The sequence below is a fragment of the Scardinius erythrophthalmus genome (genome assembly GCF_964197995.2).
Source record: "Scardinius erythrophthalmus genome assembly, chromosome: 20".
In the NCBI taxonomy this organism is placed as follows: Eukaryota; Metazoa; Chordata; class Actinopteri; order Cypriniformes; family Leuciscidae; genus Scardinius; species Scardinius erythrophthalmus.
Window position 1 is genome coordinate 14,998,949 of NC_138240.1, and position 23,601 is coordinate 15,022,549.

Consider the following 23,601-nt stretch of genomic DNA (forward strand, 5'->3'; position numbering starts at 1 on the left):
TTTATACGGCACGCTCCTTGTTTTGCAGTGAAAGAAGAATACGAGTGATTCGAGTTCAAACGAGCTGACAGTGAGGTCGTGTTGCCTGCGCTGGGCTTTTGAAGAATTGGTGTGAAACTAAACAAAACACAACATGCTTGCTCGGGTTTTAGCAAACGGACTCTGTAACCGACTTTCAAGGGAAACCACGCGGACTGTCGGGTTGGGGGGAAAGGGGCGGCAGGACAGACAAGCTTCCACAGAGGTATGCACGGTACTGGGATCGTCAAAATCATCTGCTAACTACTTAAAATAAACCAAAGTGTTTGCAAAACCGTGAATAAAGACTAAAGATGTATAATGGGGAAGTTTGCATGGTGCATTTCAGTGTAATTCTTATTTTGAATGATTTTGAATTTATTGCTTTAGTTTAGTCGTTCATGCGCGAGGAACACGCATCTGCTGCCAGTGTCCGCTCGAGCTGCTGCTGCGCTAATTAAGAGCACGAGAGCGTCCATCCGTTCAGGCTCCTCGCGGCTTTCACTCTGAATCACTGAAACACACTGATGCACCCCTATTCAAATAGGGTCCCTACGGAGTGTTCACTGCTCTCTCACTCACTCTCTCTGCTCTCTTTGTATAAGTTCACTTCAGTTGGCAATATTTTATTTCGTACGAAACACCCTGTAACGTCATTAAACGCAGACAATTGGTAGCACAGTTTGAGTTTTTTTTTTGTATGACAGATATACATGAACTGTTTAAAGTTTTTTTTATTTTTTTATTATATATTAGGTCATGCTCTGCTATTCTTTCTGCCTTTGCTAGTTCATTTCCAATGATATGGTGTGACAGATTAATTAAACCACATCCCTTTAGTATCTCAAATAATATGATCTTATGAAAAGTACATGTACTAATTGCAATGATTAATATTAAAATAATTTAACTGGTAGTAATAGGGTCACGGGACACTGAATTCTCTTTAACTTCTTAACAGTGTGTGACACCTAAAGTAATAAAGATAAAGTCTCAAGCACACACACTCATGTAGATCAGATAGTGTCCTAGTCTCTCATTCAGACTTCTTAGTTGACTTTGGACTGGTTTCGTAAACTGTAAATAGCTAATGTGGCCTAATGTGTGGTGAGTGGCTGGACACATGAGTCCTTGAGGTCAAAGGTCACAGTACCACACCATAAGCTGATTTAGTATCACGCACATGATCTTATTCATTGTGGAATTTATTTATTAAACCCATGCTGGACAAGATTCCATGGAAATTAAAGTTTTTAGGCTATTAATATTATACTTTTTAATTATTATTATTATTAAATAAATATGAACTGTCTTGATCCCACATGATTTATTTGCACTGCTTTTTCTCTGTATCTAGGTGGCACCCAAGAAGACCCTGCTATATGATTTCCACAGGGCTCAGGGTGGTAAGATGGTGGAGTTTGCGGGATGGAGTATGCCTGTGCAATACAAAGACAGTCACATTAACTCACACATGCACACACGCCAGCACTGCTCCATCTTCGATGTCAGTCACATGCTGCAGGTCAGTGTGTAGACATTCAAAGTACTGCCTTTGTTGGTGTATGTAGGATTTTTTATTTTTTTTTACCCAATGCTGATTTTAATAGAGTAAAAAATTGTGTGATATGAAAATTCATTCAGTTTAAAGTGCCAATATTCCTGCCAATATTGGATATTCAGTATTATGAGGTAGTAGTGTGAAGTGCGTCTGAATGTGTCTGATTTGTTGCTTTCTCCTCAGACTAAAGTCTATGGTAGAGACAGAGTGAAGTTTATAGAGTCTTTGATTGTTGGAGACATTGCTGAACTAAAAGACAACCAGGTATGATGCACACACAGAGTGGTAATAACCGCAAATTTAGTCACCATTAAATCAAAATGGATAATTTTTTTTATGGAATATTATTATAAATGAATTATCTGTGCACATCTTTTTTTTTTTTAAATGAATGTGCCCTTGAAATCTTTAATCAAAATAACTTCCCCTCCTTCTTGCAAGTTCCAGGGTTTCTGTGGGTCTCAAAAAGTCTTAATTTGCCCTTACACAAATTAAGGCCTTAAAAAGGTCTTAAATCAGAACAGAAAGTCTTAAATGGAAAAAGTTATGGCATTAAATGTTCCATGCATTGGAATTTTTTTTTTTTATATCTTCACCAGTATTTTTGTCCGGTTTTCCAATACAAATATCTAAACATCTTATATACTTAAGATGCAAATGTAAAATGAAGAACAAAATGATGTGCATTTATGCTTAAAAGAACACATATCTGTCAATAAATTATTAAAACTTCCCTTTGAATTAAGTTGATTTTTCTGAGCCCATTGTCAGATATTAGTTTTTGTTTTAAGCGTAAACTCACTTCATTTTGATCAGTTTCACAGAAAACAAGACTTTTTGTATCTCCAGTAATTGCATCTTAATTTAAGAATCTTTAGACAATTGTACTGGAAAACAAGACAAAAACACTGTGGAAGAACATCACTTTTTTTTGCAGTGTGAAGATATTCAAGCTACTTTTTTTGTAAAATGATTTGAAAAGTAATGGATATCTGTTGGAAGTTGTATTTTCGAACTCATTGAGTTTCTCTCTAGACATCAACATATTGACATATTGTATTCCCTTCAATATATTCCTCACTTCCTTACTTCCAACCTGTCACTCACATGAGATTGCATCAATAGCAAACCACAACCATGCAATCAATTCAAGTTCTGCCCTACATTTTTTCTTGTTTGAGAATCCGTTTCATTTAGATATACATCGTAATAGGGAAGAAAAGACGCCAGCTTTAAATAATAAAAAAAATTGCTTAGTCATCCAAAAAAAAATTTTTTTTTCCCCAGGGCACTCTCTCCCTCTTCACAAACACTAAAGGAGGAATCATGGATGATCTGATTGTGACCAAGACAGATCAGGAGTACCTGTATGTTGTCTCCAATGCTGGCTGTGCAGACAAAGACTCTGCTCATATGCAGGCCAGTAAAAGTTCATGAAAATAAAAAATGCTCATCGTTTGATTGTGATTGGTTGATCATTGCATTTAAATATTTGTAATAATGACTGTGAAAAAGTAATGTAGATATTGCAAAGTTTATATTAACCTGAAACACCACAAGGGGGCATCCAAATTCCTTAACATTTTTTCATTTCCAGTTTTATTAAATACTATTGGGTATGAATCTGATTCATTAATGTAGTTTAATGTTTATTTATGAGTAGTTATGTTTATTTGCACGCATGTGTTTTTTCCTCAAAAGTTTGTGTTTGTTTGTAGGCCAGACTGCAGGAGTTTAAGTCGGGAGGTTATGATGTAGATTTGGAGTTCATGGAAGAAAGTCTCATTGCTCTGCAGGGTAAGTTGTGGGTCTGTGATGTACTTGCATGATAATACTGTCCACATTCCTGCTTTATTACTTTAGAATACATTGGTGTGTGTGTGTTTTAAATGTATTATGTACATTTTCTGGCATTTGATTGATTGTATGTTTATTCATGTATACACAGGCCCATCAATGGCCCAGGTTCTGCAGAAAGGTGTGGGTGATGACCTCAGGAAGCTGACCTTTATGACCAGTGTTTTGACCACAGTGTTTGGCATCCAGGGCTGCAGGGTCACACGCTGCGGATATACAGGGGAGGATGGAGTTGAGGTGTGTGTGATCTCCATCTGATTGTATGACAACTATCCTGATATTATTTACTACCATTCAGAAGTTTGTTGTCAATAAGATTGATATATTTCCACAAAAATATTAAGCAGCACAACTGTTTTCAACATTGATAATAATAAGAAATGTTACTTGAGCACCAAATCAGAATTTTCGACTCCTTGTGTTTTCTGAAGGATCATAGAAACAGTTATTTTAACTGACTTACAGTAACTGTTTTACTGTATTTTTGATCAAAGAAATGCAATCTTGGTGAGCATAAGAGACTTCTTTCAGAAACATGACTATTATAAGTAATTAGAGGCTCAAATCTCATATTTTGTTTTTGCAATATAGGAACTATTAGATCTGATAAAAAGTATTATCTAACATAAATAAGTAGCTAGTTTGGCAGGGCTTGGTTTGTCTTTATTGTTTGTTGCTTGCATGTAAAGTTTAATTTCTTGTCTGTTCACATGATTTATTCAGATATCAGTACCACCTGGAGACGTTGTCTCGGTGACTGAAAAGCTGTTAGCCAATAGTGAGGTGAAACTCGCTGGTCTCGGTGCCAGAGATAGTCTCAGGCTGGAGGCAGGACTTTGTCTCTATGGCAATGACATTGATGAGACCACCACACCTGTGGAAGCAAGTCTTGTCTGGACTATAGGTGCGTCAAGACTTTTATTTTCAGTTCTCATGAAAGTGTATTGGGTGTTAATCTATTGGTTTGTGTTAAGGTAAGCGCCGTCGACAGGAACTAGATTTCCCTGGTGCTGACATTATTGTTCCACAAATAAAGGCAAAGACTCAGAGAAAGAGAGTGGGACTGATCTCCACTGGACCACCTGTCAGACAACACACACCCATCCTGTCAACCGATGGGAGGGTTATAGGTAACGGATGCATTTGTGTTTAAAGTGCCACTATTATGCTTTTTCAGATATTACCTTTCATGTATTGTGTAATATAGATGTTTGTGAATGTAAAAGGTCTGCAAAGTTTCAAAGTGCACGATAGTTATTGTCTCCCAAAAGAAAGAACTGATTCTGAATAGCTTGAAACGAGTTTAGACTTTAGTCATACTTTCTGCATGAAACTACGTAGGTTTGTAACAAATTTGGGAACTATACGGTTATCCGGACCACACCTATTTGGGTAGGGTTGGGTTAGGGTTAGGTTAACCGTATAGTACATTTACGTGTGGTCACGTGTGGTCCGGATAACCGTATAGTACCCTAATTTGCATAGTGCCAGGTCTTCATTAGCTGCTCGCAAGCAATGCTTAATTTGACCCGCCATCATGCACTGTAGTTGTAGCTGAGGCTTGGAAGAGTTTGGTTCATGTTATCAACATGTTGAGAAGATGCTCTTTTCTGTGCTGTGAGAGCAAATTCACTTTGCACACACTTCCAAAGGATGAGGACTCGGGCTTGAATTAATATAGTAAAGGTGACACCTTTATTACTGAGTTTGTATCACTATGTAAGCACTGAGGAAGCGTTGAATTCTGATATAGTAATGTTTTGTTTTTGTTTTTCGGCATGCGCTGTAAACGGTAGACCAATCATAACAGACTGGGCCATCATACCAATCAAAGCAGAGTAGGCTCACGGAAAGGAGGGGTTTAAAGAGACAGAATCCTTTATCGAACCGTTTCAGACACTGTGAGAAAAGAGGTGATGCTGCAATGTATATTATGAGAAATTAAAGTGTTTTTTGACCTTGGATGCATGTAAACCTATTGTAGCAGACCTGCAAAACAAAATTAGGAACCTTTAAAATAGCATAATGGGGCACTTTAAAAGAATACTTCAAAATCATTATTTACTAACCCTCATGTCCAAACCCATATGATGTTATTTCCCGCCCACTTTATTTTAGGTGAGGTCACCAGTGGATGCCCCTCCCCCTGCCTCAAGCAAAACGTCGCCATGGGCTATGTGGAAGCTGGCTTCAGTAAAGTGGGCACATCAATCCAGGTGGAAGTGAGGAAAAAAGCGGTGCCAGCAGTGGTCAGCAAGATGCCATTCGTGCCCACCAAGTACTACATGGGCCAGTAGACCTACTGATCATAAACCCGTCTGCGTTTAAGAGAGGGTCTGTCGTAGATCTGTCTGGAAGTATTTAGCACTGGATTACCACTGGAATGGAAACCAACATTAGAGATTATGTAAAACATTGAGCATTCCATAATGCAAACTTTAAACACACAATTTACTTTTGTGCTGTTTTAAGTAAATTACATTCCAGAACATTTTGTAATAATTGCACGACGTTATGGCCACTTCACTAGGAATTCAAATCAGATTGACTTTCTGGATGTGGGATAGGGCCACTTGCTGTTAGTGTGTGTGTGTCTAACATAGAGCACTTGTGAGAGTGTGGGAAGGTGATTTTTTTTTTAAGAGAACTCTGTAAGATTCATTTAAAAAAGTTTTTTACACATCTGGTTCATTTTATGCCAGTGTACTTCTTTAGTGTCATAGTTCTATGATAGACAGTAAGATTATTAACAATATTAGTCTGAATGAGATATATACTGTAATATTAGAAAAGTGCCTAATTTATCAGGTATAGTTTATTAATTAATGTCATCATCTTTTAACTTCAGACCAATTCACTGTGAAACCTTTCTGTCTGAAAGAACATTTAAATTTGTTTGTTTTTTTGGGATGCGATTAAATAATAAAATTTTATTTTATATAATTTTATAAACCTTTACCTGATTGGTAATATAGTAATACAGTGATAATACTGTTTGTATTGTGGGCTGTGATTTAAAATAAAATATATTCAAAATAAATGATAATATATTAGATTTGGGTTATTTGCAGACAATGACTGACTATTATAAAGTAACTGGGTGTAAAGTATGTAACGTTTTACGATGAATAATTTTAGTTGGTTTGTAAGTAAATCAATAAACAGAAAAAAGTGGGTATTGATATTGTGAATAATTAACTTGTTAAAGAGTGAATGAATTTTAATGGCCGATGTTGTACACCGGTGACGTGTACCACCGTCTTAATCTATGAGAATTACTAGCGACATAAAACCATAAATGTCAGGGTATACTGACAGTTCTGATTAGCGTCCTTATTGTTTTCAAGCAGAAAAAGTTTATAAAGCTGTAACTTTTCAGCAGACTGCAAATCCAAACATTTCTAAATGGCTGATCATTATGGGAAATGTAGTTCTCAATTTTACCTCTGTCACAGAATTATTTCAGTCGGACTTCCTTTAGCGAACTACATTACCCATAATGCCCAGCTGCTGTGTGCTCCGTAGAGGAGGAGCGTGCCGGGTGTGCGAGCGTTACCGAAGGGAAGATGGTGGAATCTGAAGCAGCAACGTGCACGATACTCCGTCCCAAACATTTCCAAAAACATTTACCATCACAACCTGGTATTAGATATCGGTTACCCGGGGACAATCATAGATAATATATACTAAAACTAAGATAGAATTATTAGTATTATTTTGATTTTGGTGCGAGGCGCACCTTACATTGAGGTGCCTGAAACGTGGGGCCAAACTGCACAGATCACAGTATTTTGATACTCTGGACAGGATTTCTCGGCTGGGATTGTTTATATACAGATTACTGTGCACTGTGTGTTGTTCTCTATAATCTGTGTCATTTGGTGTTTGGAGCGGCTGTCAGGATGCCACGAAGCAAAAAGGGGAAACGCGGTGGGAACAGTTCGAGTAAGGGTGAGTTTATCTGTAACACCTTCTGCTGTCATAGGCAATATAAACACAATTACACGGCAAAATATCACTAAGCAATATAATATTTATATAATTTTTATAATATCTTTAAAACAAGAGCATTATACTTGCATAAACTGTGTAAAGAGTCGTTTTCAGTCTCTCTTGAATTATTGTTCCTACTCCGTTTTTTGTGTGTGTGTAAGAATAAACCTCACCAAATTGTAATTTGTTAAAACAAGAAAATAATGTAACATTTTAAAATAGGGTAATATGTACAAGCCATGGTTGGTTTGGTGACATTGACCAGCTGGAAACTCTCTCTTCTCTCTTTCCTTTACGATTTTAAGCCAAAATATTGAAATAATGATGCATATTCATTTACAACTTTTTTCAGGCATTACGTTCCCCACATAGCTTTGATTTAGTTTTGCTGATGTGGCTGTAACCATTTCAGCACCATTTACAGCTGAGCTTCATTTCAAGAACCAGCCTTCTAAAAACCTGAATTATAAATAAACTAAATACAATTATTAAATAATAATCTAAATATTTAACTATGGCTGTTTGGGAAAGGGAAACTGTGTTTGCCCTTTATCTCTGCAGTAAGGATATAAGCAGAGTGATTGACTGTCAGGGTTATTCAGTCTGCAGCATGACAGGTGAAGCTCATGCCGGCTCGTGTATATTTAGCCCAAGTGTTACGGAGCCACGAAAACCGGGCCTTCCAGGACCACTCACGGGAGGTGTATTACAGACATTTTTTGATTAAACATTGAACCGTTCGTCTCGAACGACAGTTTTCTGTTAAGTTCACGCGCAGAGCAGTGTCACGTGCAGCGTCAGCACGACTCGTGCCTGTGTACCGCCTGCATTTATCTCGTCACCCGGTAAATGCAGGCATGACAAAAACGGGTCTTTCTCGTGACAGAATTATCTGCGACGAATGCTGAGGGGTTTTGTTTGAAGGTTGTCAAATCACTTGATTAAATTTCTGTGTGATTGTCCTGGCTGAAATCAAAACAGGTTAAACAAACAAATCTACGATGGTTTGCTGGTCTTCGCTGGTTTCAGGCGGTCTTTACAGCTGCATTAAGATTGTTGTTTGTAGATAGCTGGTGGACAAAGTGAATTCCCATCCTAATCAGCTGAAAAATTAACCAAAACCATGACCAGATTGGGAGCCCAGCACACCATTAGAGGTGTTTTTCATCATGGCTGTAAATTTGAAAGATTAGGGAAGTCATTTGAGGCTACTGCAATAGTTACTTTTTTGTGTTGGCTAAGTTGAAATGTCAAACTGATCTCAGATAAGATCTGTGAGTATTTTAATCTGTCTCTTCCTCCTGTTCACTGTGAGCAGGCTCACTTCGACAGGAAGTGCTTCAGCTGCAGTTGTCAAAAACTGTCCTGTCACGTCCAGGTAGCGTGACCTGATCTTGATTGTGACCTCATGCCTCTCACCCCATTAATGTTTAATGAGCAGCATGTCAATGTCCATTCATTTGTATTTGTTTACATCTTCTCTCATTTCTCTAATGTCTTTCATGACTTGAGAACCGACATTCCCCACAAGCATGTATCACTTCTGCTTTCTTGTGAAAGCATACCTTTAGATCAGTGTTTCCCAACTTTTTTTGGTCTATTGTACAGCCACATCAGTAAAGGTCAACTACTTTTTTATTGGTACCAAGCCAGAAATGTGTTCCTTCATCTCCTATTTTACTGGAAATCATTTATCCGTTTCAGAGGCTATTTTCTCACCAATTAGCTTCTTCTGTAATAAGCTAATATTTCATGAGATTTGACTGTTCTTCCAATCATAAAGAAACTGGGATTATTACCAAAAGTAGTCATTTGCACTTTTTCAGTGGTAGAATTTAAGTACCAAAGGACCCTCTGGGCTACACAGCTCCACTACGTAATGAAGCTTCTGGAAAGTTCTGGAACTCAAGTCAAAATATTTGGACTAGCCTAACTGTTTCTATCCACATTTTGATTTTGCAAAGTCTTGAGACTGTTGTGGATTGTCTCAGATATGTTTTCCACCAATCCCCAACCATTCTGGACTGCTCCTCCACATGGCATCCATCCATCCTGAATGCACTGCTGCTTCCATCTCATTCCTGCTGATCTGATGTCTTGTTATGCTGATGCATGTATTAGTACAGCAGTTAGTATGCACTACCATTTCAAAGTCTATTCAGCTGTCACATTGATACTGATGAGAGATTTATTTTACTGTGGCCAGACTGCGAGCATAAGAGAGTCTTCATTAAAAAAAAAACATTAGGAAAATAGGAATATCTTCACTAAAATCCTCCCAAGGAAATCAGACTAATCAAGATAAATCATGATTAGATCAATCTAACTATATCATTTTAGACAATGTCTAGTAAAGTAGTATTGTTTCAATATTGAATCTTTTCAAGAGTATGAACTATATGGACCTACCTTTCAGAGATTAGCCTGATTCAGTAGATTCTTGATGAGTGGTGGATCAGTGAAGAGACGGTGATTGATTTAAAGAGGATGGAGTCTCCGAGGACTGGATTATGATGCATGGTTTTCTTCACTCCATTTTAGGTCATTTTTAATCATGACCTTGATACTTCCATGTTATGTACTAAAGGTCTGGTGCTGGTATCTCAGGGAAAAATAGTTAGGCCATTGTGTGTGACTTAAGTGTGTTTGAGAGACGCCACATTGAACTTTGGCCTCAGTCAGAGCTCTGTTTCTTGGATGTGGTTTAGGGTTGCTGAGGAGTGTGTATGTGAGTGAAAAAGGTGGGTTTTTCTATTGGTTTCCTATATAGTCAGACTGTTGTTCACACTTTGTCAAAAGTTCAATTTAAAGTCAATGGTACACTAGATTATTAAAACAAAAGGGCACGGATTGGTTTTGCAATCCTACATGCGTGTTTGTTTTATCTGAGCACTGAAGTGAATCATTGTACATGGGGTTGGGTTAGGTACATGAACTTTGTGGACAGTTGAAACATGCATGGTCACTCTGACTGACCCATCTAGGCCTGTTCCCCTAACCTATGATCATTCCCTTCTGTGTTCCCTCTTTTATTTATTTAATCCACTAAACTAATGTTCAATGTGTATCTCTTATTCTTGTCTCTCTCTGTTTCAGGGAGGAATGGGGTGAGAGGCGAGTCTGGTGTGAGCGATGATGATTTAGCGTCTGATGTTCTCAGTCACTGCAGCAGCGCCAGTGAGAGCGCATCTGTTGTAGAAGAGGGCACAGGTACATGCACAATTACAGTTGAATAAATGCACAAACTTTATTGCAAATATGTATTGCCCCTAGCACATCCACACACTGACTCTCTGTGCAGGTGAGGCGGTAGATGAACAAACTGCTCAGGAAGAAACAGAAGACAAACTGAAGCAATGCATCGACAATCTGATGGACAAAAGGTATACGCGAAAATACAACAAGTCTGCAATCACACAGTTACATATAAGCTCTGCAGCTGTTTCACTCTGTTGTTTTATATGTTTCTCAGTGCTAAGACCCGTCTGTCTGGATTAGAAAGTCTGCGCTTGGCGTTTTCCTCCAAAGTCTTGTACGAATTCCTGTTAGAGAGACGTTTCACCATTAGTGACTGTCTGGAGAGGAGCTTGAGGAAAGGTTGGAACTAGGACTGATTTTCTTAGTCTTTTTTTTTGGTTTGATTTTATATATGTTTGTTAATGTATGTTTCATTAGATCAAAACTCACGTTTCATTGTTTTTAATTAGGGGCCAAGCACCGAAGGTGCGGAGGCACCTATTGTATCTGTTCCGTTTCTTATTAGGGGCCAAGCACCGAAGGTGCGGAGGCACCTATTGTATCTGTTCCGTTTCTTATTATTAGGGGCCAAGCACCGAAGGTGCGGAGGCACCTATTGTATCCGTTCGCGTTCTTATTATTATTATTCTTCCGCCATGGGAGTCTATGGCAGCCCATAGAACCGATTGCGGGAAAGTTGTTTTGGTTTGACATTCTGATAGAGGACAGTCCCAACATTAAATACACCAATTTTTGTGTTTCTAAGTCATTCCCTCTAGCGCCACCACCTGTCCAAAGTTTCACTTTTATCTTGCTAATAACTTTTGAACCGTAAGGCCAATCAACAAAATTCTTTTTTCATCTGATTCCTGAGCTCATGCCGATTCGATTGCATCCTATTACTTAATTTTCCGTAATAAAAATATGGCCGCCATTTTGAATCATTCGAAAAACCTACTTTTTCGAACTCGTCCTAGACGGTTTGTCCGATTTGCACGAAAATTGAACCAGATCATCTTCAGGGAGTGCTGACAAAAAGTTATGGAATTCAAATTGATTCGTCAAACCGTTTTCGATAAACGCTCGAACAAATTTTACGTAGCACCTGCAAAAACAGTCGTAAGGCTGTATCTCCGCAACGGTTTATCGTATTCAGACCAAACTTGGTACATGTCATCACAAGCATGACCTGAGGCTACATGCTGCGTTTCGGCGCAGCGCCACCTACTGGTCCGGAGATATGAAAAATGGCTATTTTTGCTTATAACTTCTGAACTGTTTGTCCAAAAATCATAAAATTGGTCTCGTTAGATTCAGGGCAACATGCTGAGTCGACTGATATCCAATTTTACCATATCGGCCATTTTGACTGTCGGCCATTTTGAATTATGTGCTAAAATGCTGTATTTTAGGAACGCATTAACGGATTGTTACAAAACTTGGCATGGGTCATCAGCACGATGTCCTGAAGGAGCGTGAGAAGTTTCGAAACAGCGCCACCTAGTGGTGAAATTTTTTTTTCAAACGCTTATAACTTTGGGTTTGGTCGACTTATTTTCACAAGACTCATCTAATTAGACTCCTGAAACCTTGCCGAGTCCTACGATACCAAACATGCTAGGTTTCGCCTTACGGTTTGTGTAGCGTTGTGATTTAGCGCTTAAAAAACATTAGGCTATATCTTCGAAACCGCTTGTCCGATCGAGACGAAACCACCGTCAGAAGTTTGGAAACATAGGTCGATAGCTATACGCCAATGCCCAAATGCGAAAATATTGATGTTTAGGGGTAGTAAAATTCAAACAAAGTCATGTGTCAGTCATTTTTTACGTGTTTTTTCATATAAATGTTTATAACTCTAAAGCAAATTGAGATATTTTCACCAAAACTGACACACATATGTATGGGCTCACTCTGAGGACACGTAAAAAAAAATTGTGGGACTGAGCCTCTTGGTGGCGCTATAATAGAACAAAACATGAAATTCCCATTGACTTCAATACAGTTTTGTGAGATAAAATGCTATTTTCATTCAAAATCTACTTTTTCGAACTCCTCCCACACCGTTTGTCCGATTTTCACCAAAATCGAATCGTATCATCCCCAGACTGTGCCGACTAAAAGTTATGGATTTCGTGTCAATTCACGAAACCGTTTTCGTATAGCGCAGCAGCAAATTTGAGGCATGATGCTAATAGCACTATTCAGGCTTTATCTCTGCAATGCCTTGACATATTGACACCAAACTTTGTATGTGTCATTGTCTCCTCACTCTGACCACATCACATCAGTTTTGTAACTGTGCCACCTATTTGTCGAAAGTGATAATCCATTAAATCATATTTTTAATTACTGTTTCTATGATTTTTCAGCCATTTTGTCTAAAATCCTCTTTAAATGTCTTTAATTGCTCATTGTTGCAGTTGGTCTGACACTTTCAGACATGTCGAAATGTCTTGTCGTCTTATTCTGCTTGGCCCCGGTAATTGCTGCTTGCAGCTATATTTATTAGGGGCCAAGCACCGAAGGTGCGGAGGCACCTATTGTATCTGTTCCGTTTCTTATTATTAGGGGCCAAGCACCGAAGGTGCGGAGGCACCTATTGTATCTGTTCCGTTTCTTATTATTATTAGGGGCCAAGCACCGAAGGTGCGGAGGCACCTATTGTATCTGTTCCGTTTCTTATTATTAGGGGCCAAGCACCGAAGGTGCGGAGGCACCTATTGTATCTGTTCCGTTTCTTATTATTATTATTATTAGGGGCCAAGCACCGAAGGTGCGGAGGCACCTATTGTATCTGTTCCGTTTCTTATTATTATTAGGGGCCAAGCACCGAAGGTGCGGAGGCACCTATTGTTTTCGTTCCCGTTCTTATTATTATTATTATTATTAGGGGCCAAGCACCGAAGGTGCGGAGGCACCTATTGTATCTGTTCCGTTTCTTATTATTATTATTATTATTATTATTATTATTATTCTTCCGCTCTGGGAGTCTATGGCAGCCCATAGAACCGATTGCGGGAAAGTTGTTTTGGTTTGACATTCTGATAGAGGACAGTCCCAACATTAAATACACCAATTTTGGTGATTCTAAGTCATTCCCTCTAGCGCCACCACCTGTCCAAAGTTTCACTTTTACTTTGCTAATAACTTTTGAACCGTAAGGCCAATCAACAAAATTATTTTTTCCTCTGATTCCTGAGCTCATGGCGATTCGATTGCACCCTATGACGTCATTTTCCGTCATAAAAATATGGTCGCCATCTTGAATTTTCAAAAAAAGCTACTTTTTCGAACTCGTCCTAGACGGTTTGTCCGATTTGCACGAAAATTGAACCAGATCATCTTCAGGTAGTGCTGACAAAAAGTTATGGAATTCAAATTGATTCGTCAAACCGTTTTCGATAAACGCACGAATACATTTTACGTAGCGCTAGCAAAAACAGTCGTAAGGCCGTATCTCCGCAACGGTTTATCGTATTCAGACCAAACTTGGTACTTGTACTCACAAGCATGACCTGAGGCTACATGCTGTGTTTCAGCGCAGCGCCACCTACTGGTCCGGAGATATGAAAAATGGCTATTTTTTCTTATAACTTCTGAACAGTTTGTCCAAAAATCATAAAATTGGTCTCGTTAGATTCAGGGCAACATGCCGAGTCGACTGATATCCAATTTGACCATATCGGTCATTTTGGCTGTCGGCCATTTTGAATTTTGTGCTAAAATGCTCTATTTTAACAACGCATGAACGGATTGTTACGAAACTTGGTATGGGTCATCAACACGATGTCCTGAAGGAGTGTGAGAAGTTTCGTAACAGTGCCACCTAGTGGTGAATTTTTTTTTTCAAAAGCTTATAACTTTGGGTGTGATCGACTTATTTTCACGAAACTCATCTCATTGGACTCCTGAATCGTTGCCGAGTCCAACGATACCAAACATGTTAGGTTTCGCCTAACGGTTTGTGTAGCGTTGTGATTTAGCGCTTAAAAAACATTTGGCTATATCTTCGAAACCGCTTGTCCGATCGAGACGAAACCACCGTCAGAAGTTTGGAAACATAGGTCGATAGCTATACGCCAATGCCCAAATGCGAAAATATTGATGTTTAGGGGTAGTAATATTCAATCAAAGTCATGTGTCAGTCATTTTTTTCGTGTTTTTTCATATAAATGTCTATAACTCCGAAGCAAATTGAGATTTTTGCACCAAAATCGACTCATATATGTATGGGCTCACTCTGAGGACACATAAAAAAAATGGTGGGACTGAGCCTCTTGGTGGCGCTATAATAGAACAAAACATGAAATTCCCATTGACTTCAATGCAGTTTTGTGAAATAAAATGCTATACTAAACAAATGCATTGGTGTAATATTACGAAACTCAGAATGTGCCATCAGCACCATCCCCTGAAGGTACCCAAAATATTTAGAGACAGCGCCACCTAGTGGTCAAAAGTTATAACAACATTTCCAAAACTGCTAATAACTTTTGAATACATCGGCCTATGTAAATGCCACTGGTCTTAATAGATTCCTTGGGTCAAGCCGAGAACATAGATACCAAATTTTCCTTATTTGGTCAAACTTCTTGTCCGCCATCTTGATTTTCATTCAAAACCTACTTTTTCGAACTCCTCCTAGACCGTTTGTCCGATTTTCACCAAAATCGAATCGTATCATCTCCAGACCGTGCCGACTAAAAGTTATGGATTTCGTGTCGATAGACGAAACCGTTTTCGTATAGCGCAGCAGCAAAGTTGAGGCATGATGCTAATAGCATTAATTAAGGCTTTATCTCTGCAATGCCTTGACATATTGACACCAAACTTTGTATGTGTCATTGTAACTTCACTCTGACCACATCACATCAGTTTTGTAACTGCGCCACCTATTGGTCGAAAGTGATAATCCATCAAATCATATTTTTAATTATTGTTTCTATGATTTTTCAGGCATTTTGCCTAAAATCCTCTTTAAATGTCTTTAATTGCTCATTGTTGCAGTTGGTCTGACACTTTCAGACATGTCGGCATGTCTTGTCGTCTTATTCTGCTTGGCCCCGGTAATGGCTGCTTGCAGCTATATTTATTATTATTATTATTCTTCCGCCATGGGAGTCTATGGCAGCCCATAGAACCGATTGCGGGAAAGTTGTTTTGGTTTGACATTCTGATAGAGGACCGTCTCAACATTAAATACACCAATTTTGGTGTTTCTAAGTCATTCCCTCTAGCGCCACCACCTGTCCAAAGTTTCACTTTTACTTTGCTAATAACTTTTGAACCGTAAGGCCAATCAGCGAAATTCTTTTTTTCTCTGATTCCGGAGCTCATGGCGATTCGATTGCACCCTATGACGTCATTTTCCGTCATAAAAATATGGCCGCCATCTTGAATTTTCAAAAAAAGCTACTTTTTCGAACTCGTCCTAGACGGTTTGTCCGATTTGCACGAAAATTTAACCAGATCATCTTCAGGTAGTGCTGACAAAAAGTTATGGAATTCAAATGGATTCGTCAAACCGTTTTCGATAAACGCACAAATACATTTTACGTAGCGCTAGCAAAAACAGTCGTAAGGCCGTATCTCCGCAACGGTTTATCGTATTCAGACCAAACTTGGTACTTGTACTCACAAGCATGACCTGAGGCTACATGCTGTGTTTCGGCGCAGCGCCACCTACTGGTCCGGAGATATGAAAAATGGCTATTTTTGCTTATAACTTCTGAACAGTTTGTCCAAAAATCATACAATTGGTCTCGTTAGATTCAGGGCAACATGCCGAGTCGACTGATATCCAATTTGACCATATCGGTCATTTTGGCTGTCGGCCATTTTGAATTTTGTGCTAAAATTCTGTATTTTATGAACGCATGAACGGATTGTTACGAAACGTGGTATGGGTCATCAGCACAATGCCCTGAATGAGCCTGAGAAGTTTCGAAACAGCGCCACCTAGTGGTGAATTTTTTTTTTCAAATGCTTATAACTTTGGGTGTGGTCGACTTATTTTCACGAAACTCATCTTTTTAGACTCCTGAATCGTTGCCGAGTCCTACGATACCAAACATGCTAGGTTTTGCCTTACGGTTTGTGTAACGTTGTGATTTAGCGCTTAAAAAACATTTGGCTATATCTTTGAAACCGCTAGTCCGATCGAGACGAAACCACCGTCAGAAGTTTGGAAACATAGGTCGATAGCTATACGCCAATGCCCAAATGCGAAAATATTGATGTTTAGGGGTACTAATTTCCAATCAAAGTCATGTGTCAGTCATTTTTTTCGTGTTTTTTCATATAAATGTCTATAACTCCGAAGCGAATTGAGATATTTTCACCAAAATTGACACACATATGTATGGGCTCACTCTGAGGACACGTAAAAAAAATTGTGGGACTGAGCCTCTTGGTGGCGCTATAATTGAACAAAATATGAAATTCCCATTGACTTCAATACAGTTTTGTGAAATAAAATGCTATACTAAACAAATGCATTGGTGTAATATTACGAAACTCAGATTGTGTCATCAGCACCATCCCCTGAAGGCAACCAAAATATTTCAAGACAGCGCCACCTAGTGGTCAAAAGTTATAACAAAATTTCCAAAAAGGCTAATAACTTTTGAATAAATCTGGCTATTGAAATGCCACGGGTCTTAATAGATTCCTTGGGTCAAGCCGAGAACATAGATACCAAGTTTTCCTTATTTGGCCAAACTTCCTGTCCGCCATCTTGATTTTCATTCAAAACCTACTTTTTCGAACTCCTCCTAGACCGTTTGTCCGATTTTCACCAAAATCGAATCGTATCATCTCCAGACTGTGCCGACAAAAAGTTATGGATTTCGTGTCGATTGATGAAACCGTTTTCGTATAGCACAGCAGCAAAGTTGAGGCATGATGCCAAAATGACTATTCAGGCTTTATATCTGCAATGCCTCGACATATTGACACAAAACTTTGTATGTGTCACTGTCTCCTTACTCTGACCACACCACATCAATTTCGTAACAGCGCCACCTTTTGGTCAAAAGTGACAATCCATTAAATCATATTTTGAATCACTTTTTACATGATTTTTCAGCCATTTCGCCTAAAATCCTCTTTAAATGTCTTTAATTGCTCATTGTTGCAGTTGGTCTGACACTTTCAGACATGTTGGCATGTCTTGTCGTCTTATTCTGCTTGGCCCCGGTAATTGCTGCTTGCAGCTATATTTATTATTATTATTCTTCCTTCTTCCGACTGGGAGTCTATGGCAGCCCATAGAACCGATTGCGGGAAAGTTGTTTTGGTTTGACATTCTGATAGAGGACCGTCTCAACATTAAATACACCAATTTTGGTGTTTCTAAGTCATTCCCTCTAGCGCCACCACCTGTCCAAAATTTCACTTTTATTTTGCTAATAACTTTTGAACCGTAAGGCCAATCAGCGAAATTCTTTTTTCCACTGATTCCTGAGCTCATGGCGATTCGATTGCACCCTATGACGTCATTTGCCGTCATAAAAATATGGCCGCCATCTTGAATTTTCAAAAAAAGCTACTTTTTCGAACTCGTCCTAGACGGTTTGTCCGATTTGCACGAAAATTGAACCAGATCATCTTCAGGTAGTGCTGACAAAAAGTTATGGAATTCAAATGGATTCGTCAAACCGTTTTCGATAAACGCACGAATACATTTTACGTAGCGCTAGCAAAAACAGTCGTAAGGCCGTATCTCCGCAACGGTTTATCGTATTCAGACCAAACTTGGTACTTGTACTCACAAGCATGACCTGAGGCTACATGCTGTGTTTCGGCGCAGCGCCACCTACTGGTCCGGAGATATGAAAAATGGCTATTTTTGCTTATAACTTCTGAACAGTTTGTCCAAAAATCATACAATTGGTCTCGTTAGATTCAGGGCAACATGCCGAGTCGACTGATATCCAATTTGACCATATCGGTCATTTTGGCTGTCGGCCATTTTGAATTTTGTGCTAAAATTCTGTATTTTATGAACGCATGAACGGATTGTTACGAAACGTGGTATGGGTCATCAGCACAATGCCCTGAATGAGCCTGAGAAGTTTCGAAACAGCGCCACCTAGTGGTGAATTTTTTTTTTCAAATGCTTATAACTTTGGGTGTGGTCGACTTATTTTCACGAAACTCATCTTTTTAGACTCCTGAATCATTGCCGAGTCCTACGATACCAAACATGCTAGGTTTTGCCTTACGGTTTGTGTAGCGTTGTGATTTAGCGCTTAAAAAACATTAGGCTATATCTTCGAAACCGCTTGTCCGATCGAGACGAAACCACCGTCAGAAGTTTGGAAACATAGGTCGATAGCTATACGCCAATGCCCAAATGCTAAAATATTGATGTTTAGGGGTAGTAAAATTCAAACAAAGTCATGTGTCAGTCATTTTTTACGTGTTTTTTCATATAAATGTTTATAACTCTAAAGCAAATTGAGATATTTTCACCAAAACTGACACACATATGTATGGGCTCACTCTGAGGACACGTAAAAAAAATTGTGGGACTGAGCCTCTTGGTGGCGCTATAATAGAACAAAACATGAAATTCCCATTGACTTCAATACAGTTTTGTGAGATAAAATGCTATTTTCATTCAAAACCTACTTTTTCGAACTCCTCCCACACCGTTTGTCCGATTTTCACCAAAATCGAATCGTATCATCCCCAGACTGTGCCGACTAAAAGTTATGGATTTCGTGTCAATTGACGAAACCGTTTTCGTATAGCGCAGCAGCAAATTTGAGGCATGATGCTAATAGCACTATTCAGGCTTTATCTCTGCAATGCCTTGACATATTGACACCAAACTTTGTATGTGTCATTGTCTCCTCACTCTGACCACATCACATCAGTTTTGTAACTGCGCCACCTATTTGTCGAAAGTGATAATCCATTAAATCATATTTTTAATTACTGTTTCTATGATTTTTCAGCCATTTCGTCTAAAATCCTCTTTAAATGTCTTTAATTGCTCATTGTTGCAGTTGGTCTGACACTTTCAGACATGTCGGCATGTCTTGTCGTCTTATTCTGCTTGGCCCCGGTAATTGCTGCTTGCAGCTATATTTATTATTATTATTATTATTATTATTCTTCCGCCATGGGAGTCTATGGCAGCCCATAGAACCGATTGCGGGAAAGTTGTTTTGGTTTGACATTCTGATAGAGGACCGTCTCAACATTAAATACACCAATTTTGGTGTTTCTAAGTCATTCCCTCTAGCGCCACCACCTGTCCAAAGTTTCACTTTTATTTTGCTAATAACTTTTGAACCGTAAGGCCAATCAGCGAAATTCTTTTTTCCTCTGATTCCTGAGCTCATGGCGATTCGATTGCACCCTATGACGTCATTTGCCGTCATAAAAATATGGCCGCCATCTTGAATTTTCAAAAAAAGCTACTTTTTCGAACTCGTCCTAGACGGTTTGTCCGATTTGCACGAAAATTGAACCAGATCATCTTCAGGTAGTGCTGACAAAAAGTTATGGAATTCAAATGGATTCGTCAAACCGTTTTCAATAAACGCACAAATACATTTTACGTAGCGCTAGCAAAAACAGTCGTAAGGCCGTATCTCCGCAACGGTTTATCGTATTCAGACCAAACTTGGTACTTGTACTCACAAGCATGACCTGAGGCTACATGCTGTGTTTCGGCGCAGCGCCACCTACTGGTCCGGAGATATGAAAAATGCCTATTTTTGCTTATAACTTCTGAACAGTTTGTCCAAAAATCATACAATTGGTCTCGTTAGATTCAGGGCAACATGCCGAGTCGACTGATATCCAATTTTGCCATATCGGTCATTTTGGCTGTCGGCCATTTTGAATTTTGTGCTAAAATTCTGTATTTTATGAACGCATGAACGGATTGTTACGAAACGTGGTATGGGTCATCAGCACGATGCCCTGAATGAGCCTGAGAAGTTTCGAAACAGCGCCACCTAGTGGTGATTTTTTTTTTTCAAATGCTTATAGCTTTGGGTGTGGTCAACTTATTTTCAGGAAACTCATCTTTTTAGACTCCTGAATCGTTGCCGAGTCCTACGATACCAAACATGCTAGGTTTCGCCTTACGGTTTGTGTAGCGTTGTGATTTAGCGCTTAAAAAACATTTGGCTATATCTTTGAAACCGCTAGTCCGATCGAGACGAAACCACCGTCAGAAGTTTGGAAACATAGGTCGATAGCTATACGCCAATGCCCAAATGCGAAAATATTGATGTTTAGGGGTACTAATTTCCAATCAAAGTCATGTGTCAGTCATTTTTTTCGTGTTTTTTCATATAAATGTCTATAACTCCGAAGCGAATTGAGATATTTTCACCAAAATTGACACACATATGTATGGGCTCACTCTGAGGACACGTAAAAAAAATTGTGGGACTGAGCCTCTTGGTGGCGCTATAATTGAACAAAATATGAAATTCCCATTGACTTCAATACAGTTTTGTGAAATAAAATGCTATACTAAACAAATGCATTGGTGTAATATTACGAAACTCAGATTGTGTCATCAGCACCATCCCCTGAAGGCAACCAAAATATTTCAAGACAGCGCCACCTAGTGGTCAAAAGTTATTACAACATTTCCAAAAAGGCTAATAACTTTTGAATAAATCTGGCTATTGAAATGGCACGGGTCTTAATAGATTCCTTGGGTCAAGCCGAGAACATAGATACCAAGTTTTCCTTATTTGGCCAAACTTCCTGTCCGCCATCTTGATTTTCATTCAAAACCTACTTTTTCGAACTCCTCCTAGACCGTTTGTCCGATTTTCACCAAAATCGAATCGTATCATCTCCAGACTGTGCCGACAAAAAGTTATGGATTTCGTGTCGATTGATGAAACCGTTTTCGTATAGCACAGCAGCAAAGTTGAGGCATGATGCCAAAATGACTATTCAGGCTTTATATCTGCAATGCCTCGACATATTGACACAAAACTTTGTATGTGTCACTGTCTCCTTACTCTGACCACACCACATCAATTTCGTAACAGCGCCACCTTTTGGTCAAAAGTGACAATCCATTAAATCATATTTTGAATCACTTTTTACATGATTTTTCAGCCATTTCGCCTAAAATCCTCTTTAAATGTCTTTAATTGCTCATTGTTGCAGTTGGTCTGACACTTTCAGACATGTTGGCATGTCTTGTCGTCTTATTCTGCTTGGCCCCGGTAATTGCTGCTTGCAGCTATATTTATTATTATTATTATTATTCTTCCGCCATGGGAGTCTATGGCAGCCCATAGAACCGATTGCGGGAAAGTTGTTTTGGTTTGACATTCTGATAGAGGACCGTCTCAACATTAAATACACCAATTTTGGTGTTTCTAAGTCATTCCCTCTAGCGCCACCACCTGTCCAAAGTTTCACTTTTATTTTGCTAATAACTTTTGAACCGTAAGGCCAATCAGCGAAATTCTTTTTTCCTCTGATTCCTGAGCTCATGGCGATTCGATTGCACCCTATGACGTCATTTGCCGTCATAAAAATATGGCCGCCATCTTGAATTTTCAAAAAAAGCTACTTTTTCGAACTCGTCCTAGACGGTTTGTCCGATTTGCACGAAAATTGAACCAGATCATCTTCAGGTAGTGCTGACAAAAAGTTATGGAATTCAAATGGATTCGTCAAACCGTTTTCAATAAACGCACAAATACATTTTACGTAGCGCTAGCAAAAACAGTCGTAAGGCCGTATCTCCGCAACGGTTTATCGTATTCAGACCAAACTTGGTACTTGTACTCACAAGCATGACCTGAGGCTACATGCTGTGTTTCGGCGCAGCGCCACCTACTGGTCCGGAGATATGAAAAATGCCTATTTTTGCTTATAACTTCTGAACAGTTTGTCCAAAAATCATACAATTGGTCTCGTTAGATTCAGGGCAACATGCCGAGTCGACTGATATCCAATTTGACCATATCGGTCATTTTGGCTGTCGGCCATTTTGAATTTTGTGCTAAAATTCTGTATTTTATGAACGCATGAACGGATTGTTACGAAATGTGGTATGGGTCATCAGCACAATGCCCTGAATGAGCCTGAGAAGTTTCGAAACAGCGCCACCTAGTGGTGAATTTTTTTTTTCAAATGCTTATAACTTTGGGTGTGGTCGACTTATTTTCACGAAACTCATCTTTTTAGACTCCTGAATCGTTGCCGAGTCCTACGATACCAAACATGCTAGGTTTCGCCTTACGGTTTGTGTAGCGTTGTGATTTAGCGCTTAAAAAACATTTGGCTATATCTTTGAAACCGCTAGTCCGATTGAGACGAAACCACCGTCAGAAGTTTGGAAACATAGGTCGATAGCTATACGCCAATGCCCAAATGCGAAAATATTGATGTTTAGGGGTACTAATTTCCAATCAAAGTCATGTGTCAGTCATTTTTTTCGTGTTTTTTCATATAAATGTCTATAACTCCGAAGCGAATTGAGATATTTTCACCAAAATTGACACACATATGTATGGGCTCACTCTGAGGACGCGTAAAAAAAATTGTGGGACTGAGCCTCTTGGTGGCGCTATAATTGAACAAAATATGAAATTCCCATTGACTTCAATACAGTTTTGTGAAATAAAATGCTATACTAAACAAATGCATTGGTGTAATATTACGAAACTCAGATTGTGTCATCAGCACCATCCCCTGAAGGCAACCAAAATATTTCAAGACAGCGCCACCTAGTGGTCAAAAGTTATAACAAAATTTCCAAAAAGGCTAATAACTTTTGAATAAATCTGTCTATTGAAATGCCACTGGTCTTAATAGATTCCTTGGGTCAAGCCGAGAACATAGATACCAAGTTTTCCTTATTTGGCCGAACTTCCTGTCCGCCATCTTGATGTTCAGTCAAAACCTACTTTTTCGAACTCCTCCTAGACCGT

At 39.0% G+C, this 23,601-nt stretch overlaps 2 protein-coding genes across 4 annotated transcripts in view; both read left to right on the forward strand.

Annotated features, from left to right (window-relative positions):
- Positions 1–69: 69 nt before the first annotated feature.
- Positions 70–6,468, forward strand: amt (aminomethyltransferase). The gene is made up of 9 exons (XM_081349334.1): positions 70–244; positions 1,376–1,543; positions 1,763–1,843; positions 2,867–2,998; positions 3,298–3,376; positions 3,528–3,673; positions 4,160–4,340; positions 4,411–4,566; positions 5,555–6,468. Exons 1-9 carry the CDS (start codon positions 134–136, stop codon positions 5,731–5,733), a joined length of 1,233 nt encoding a protein of 410 aa, XP_081205460.1. The 5' UTR covers positions 70–133; the 3' UTR covers positions 5,734–6,468.
- A 491-nt stretch (positions 6,469–6,959) lies between these two features.
- ifrd2 (interferon-related developmental regulator 2) overlaps positions 6,960–23,601 on the forward strand; it is a 104,020-nt gene continuing 87,378 nt past the window's right edge. The window contains exons 1-5 of one of the 3 annotated variants that reach the window (XM_081349800.1): positions 6,991–7,387; positions 8,748–8,807; positions 10,526–10,639; positions 10,731–10,812; positions 10,902–11,026. In XM_081349800.1, the coding sequence (XP_081205926.1) occupies positions 7,339–7,387; positions 8,748–8,807; positions 10,526–10,639; positions 10,731–10,812; positions 10,902–11,026 (430 nt within the window). In that variant the 5' untranslated portion in view covers positions 6,991–7,338. Of the gene's footprint in view, positions 7,388–8,747; positions 8,808–10,525; positions 10,640–10,730; positions 10,813–10,901; positions 11,027–23,601 lie in introns of all 3 variants that reach the window. The other 2 variants (XM_081349801.1, XM_081349802.1) reach the window with 2 other exon arrangements.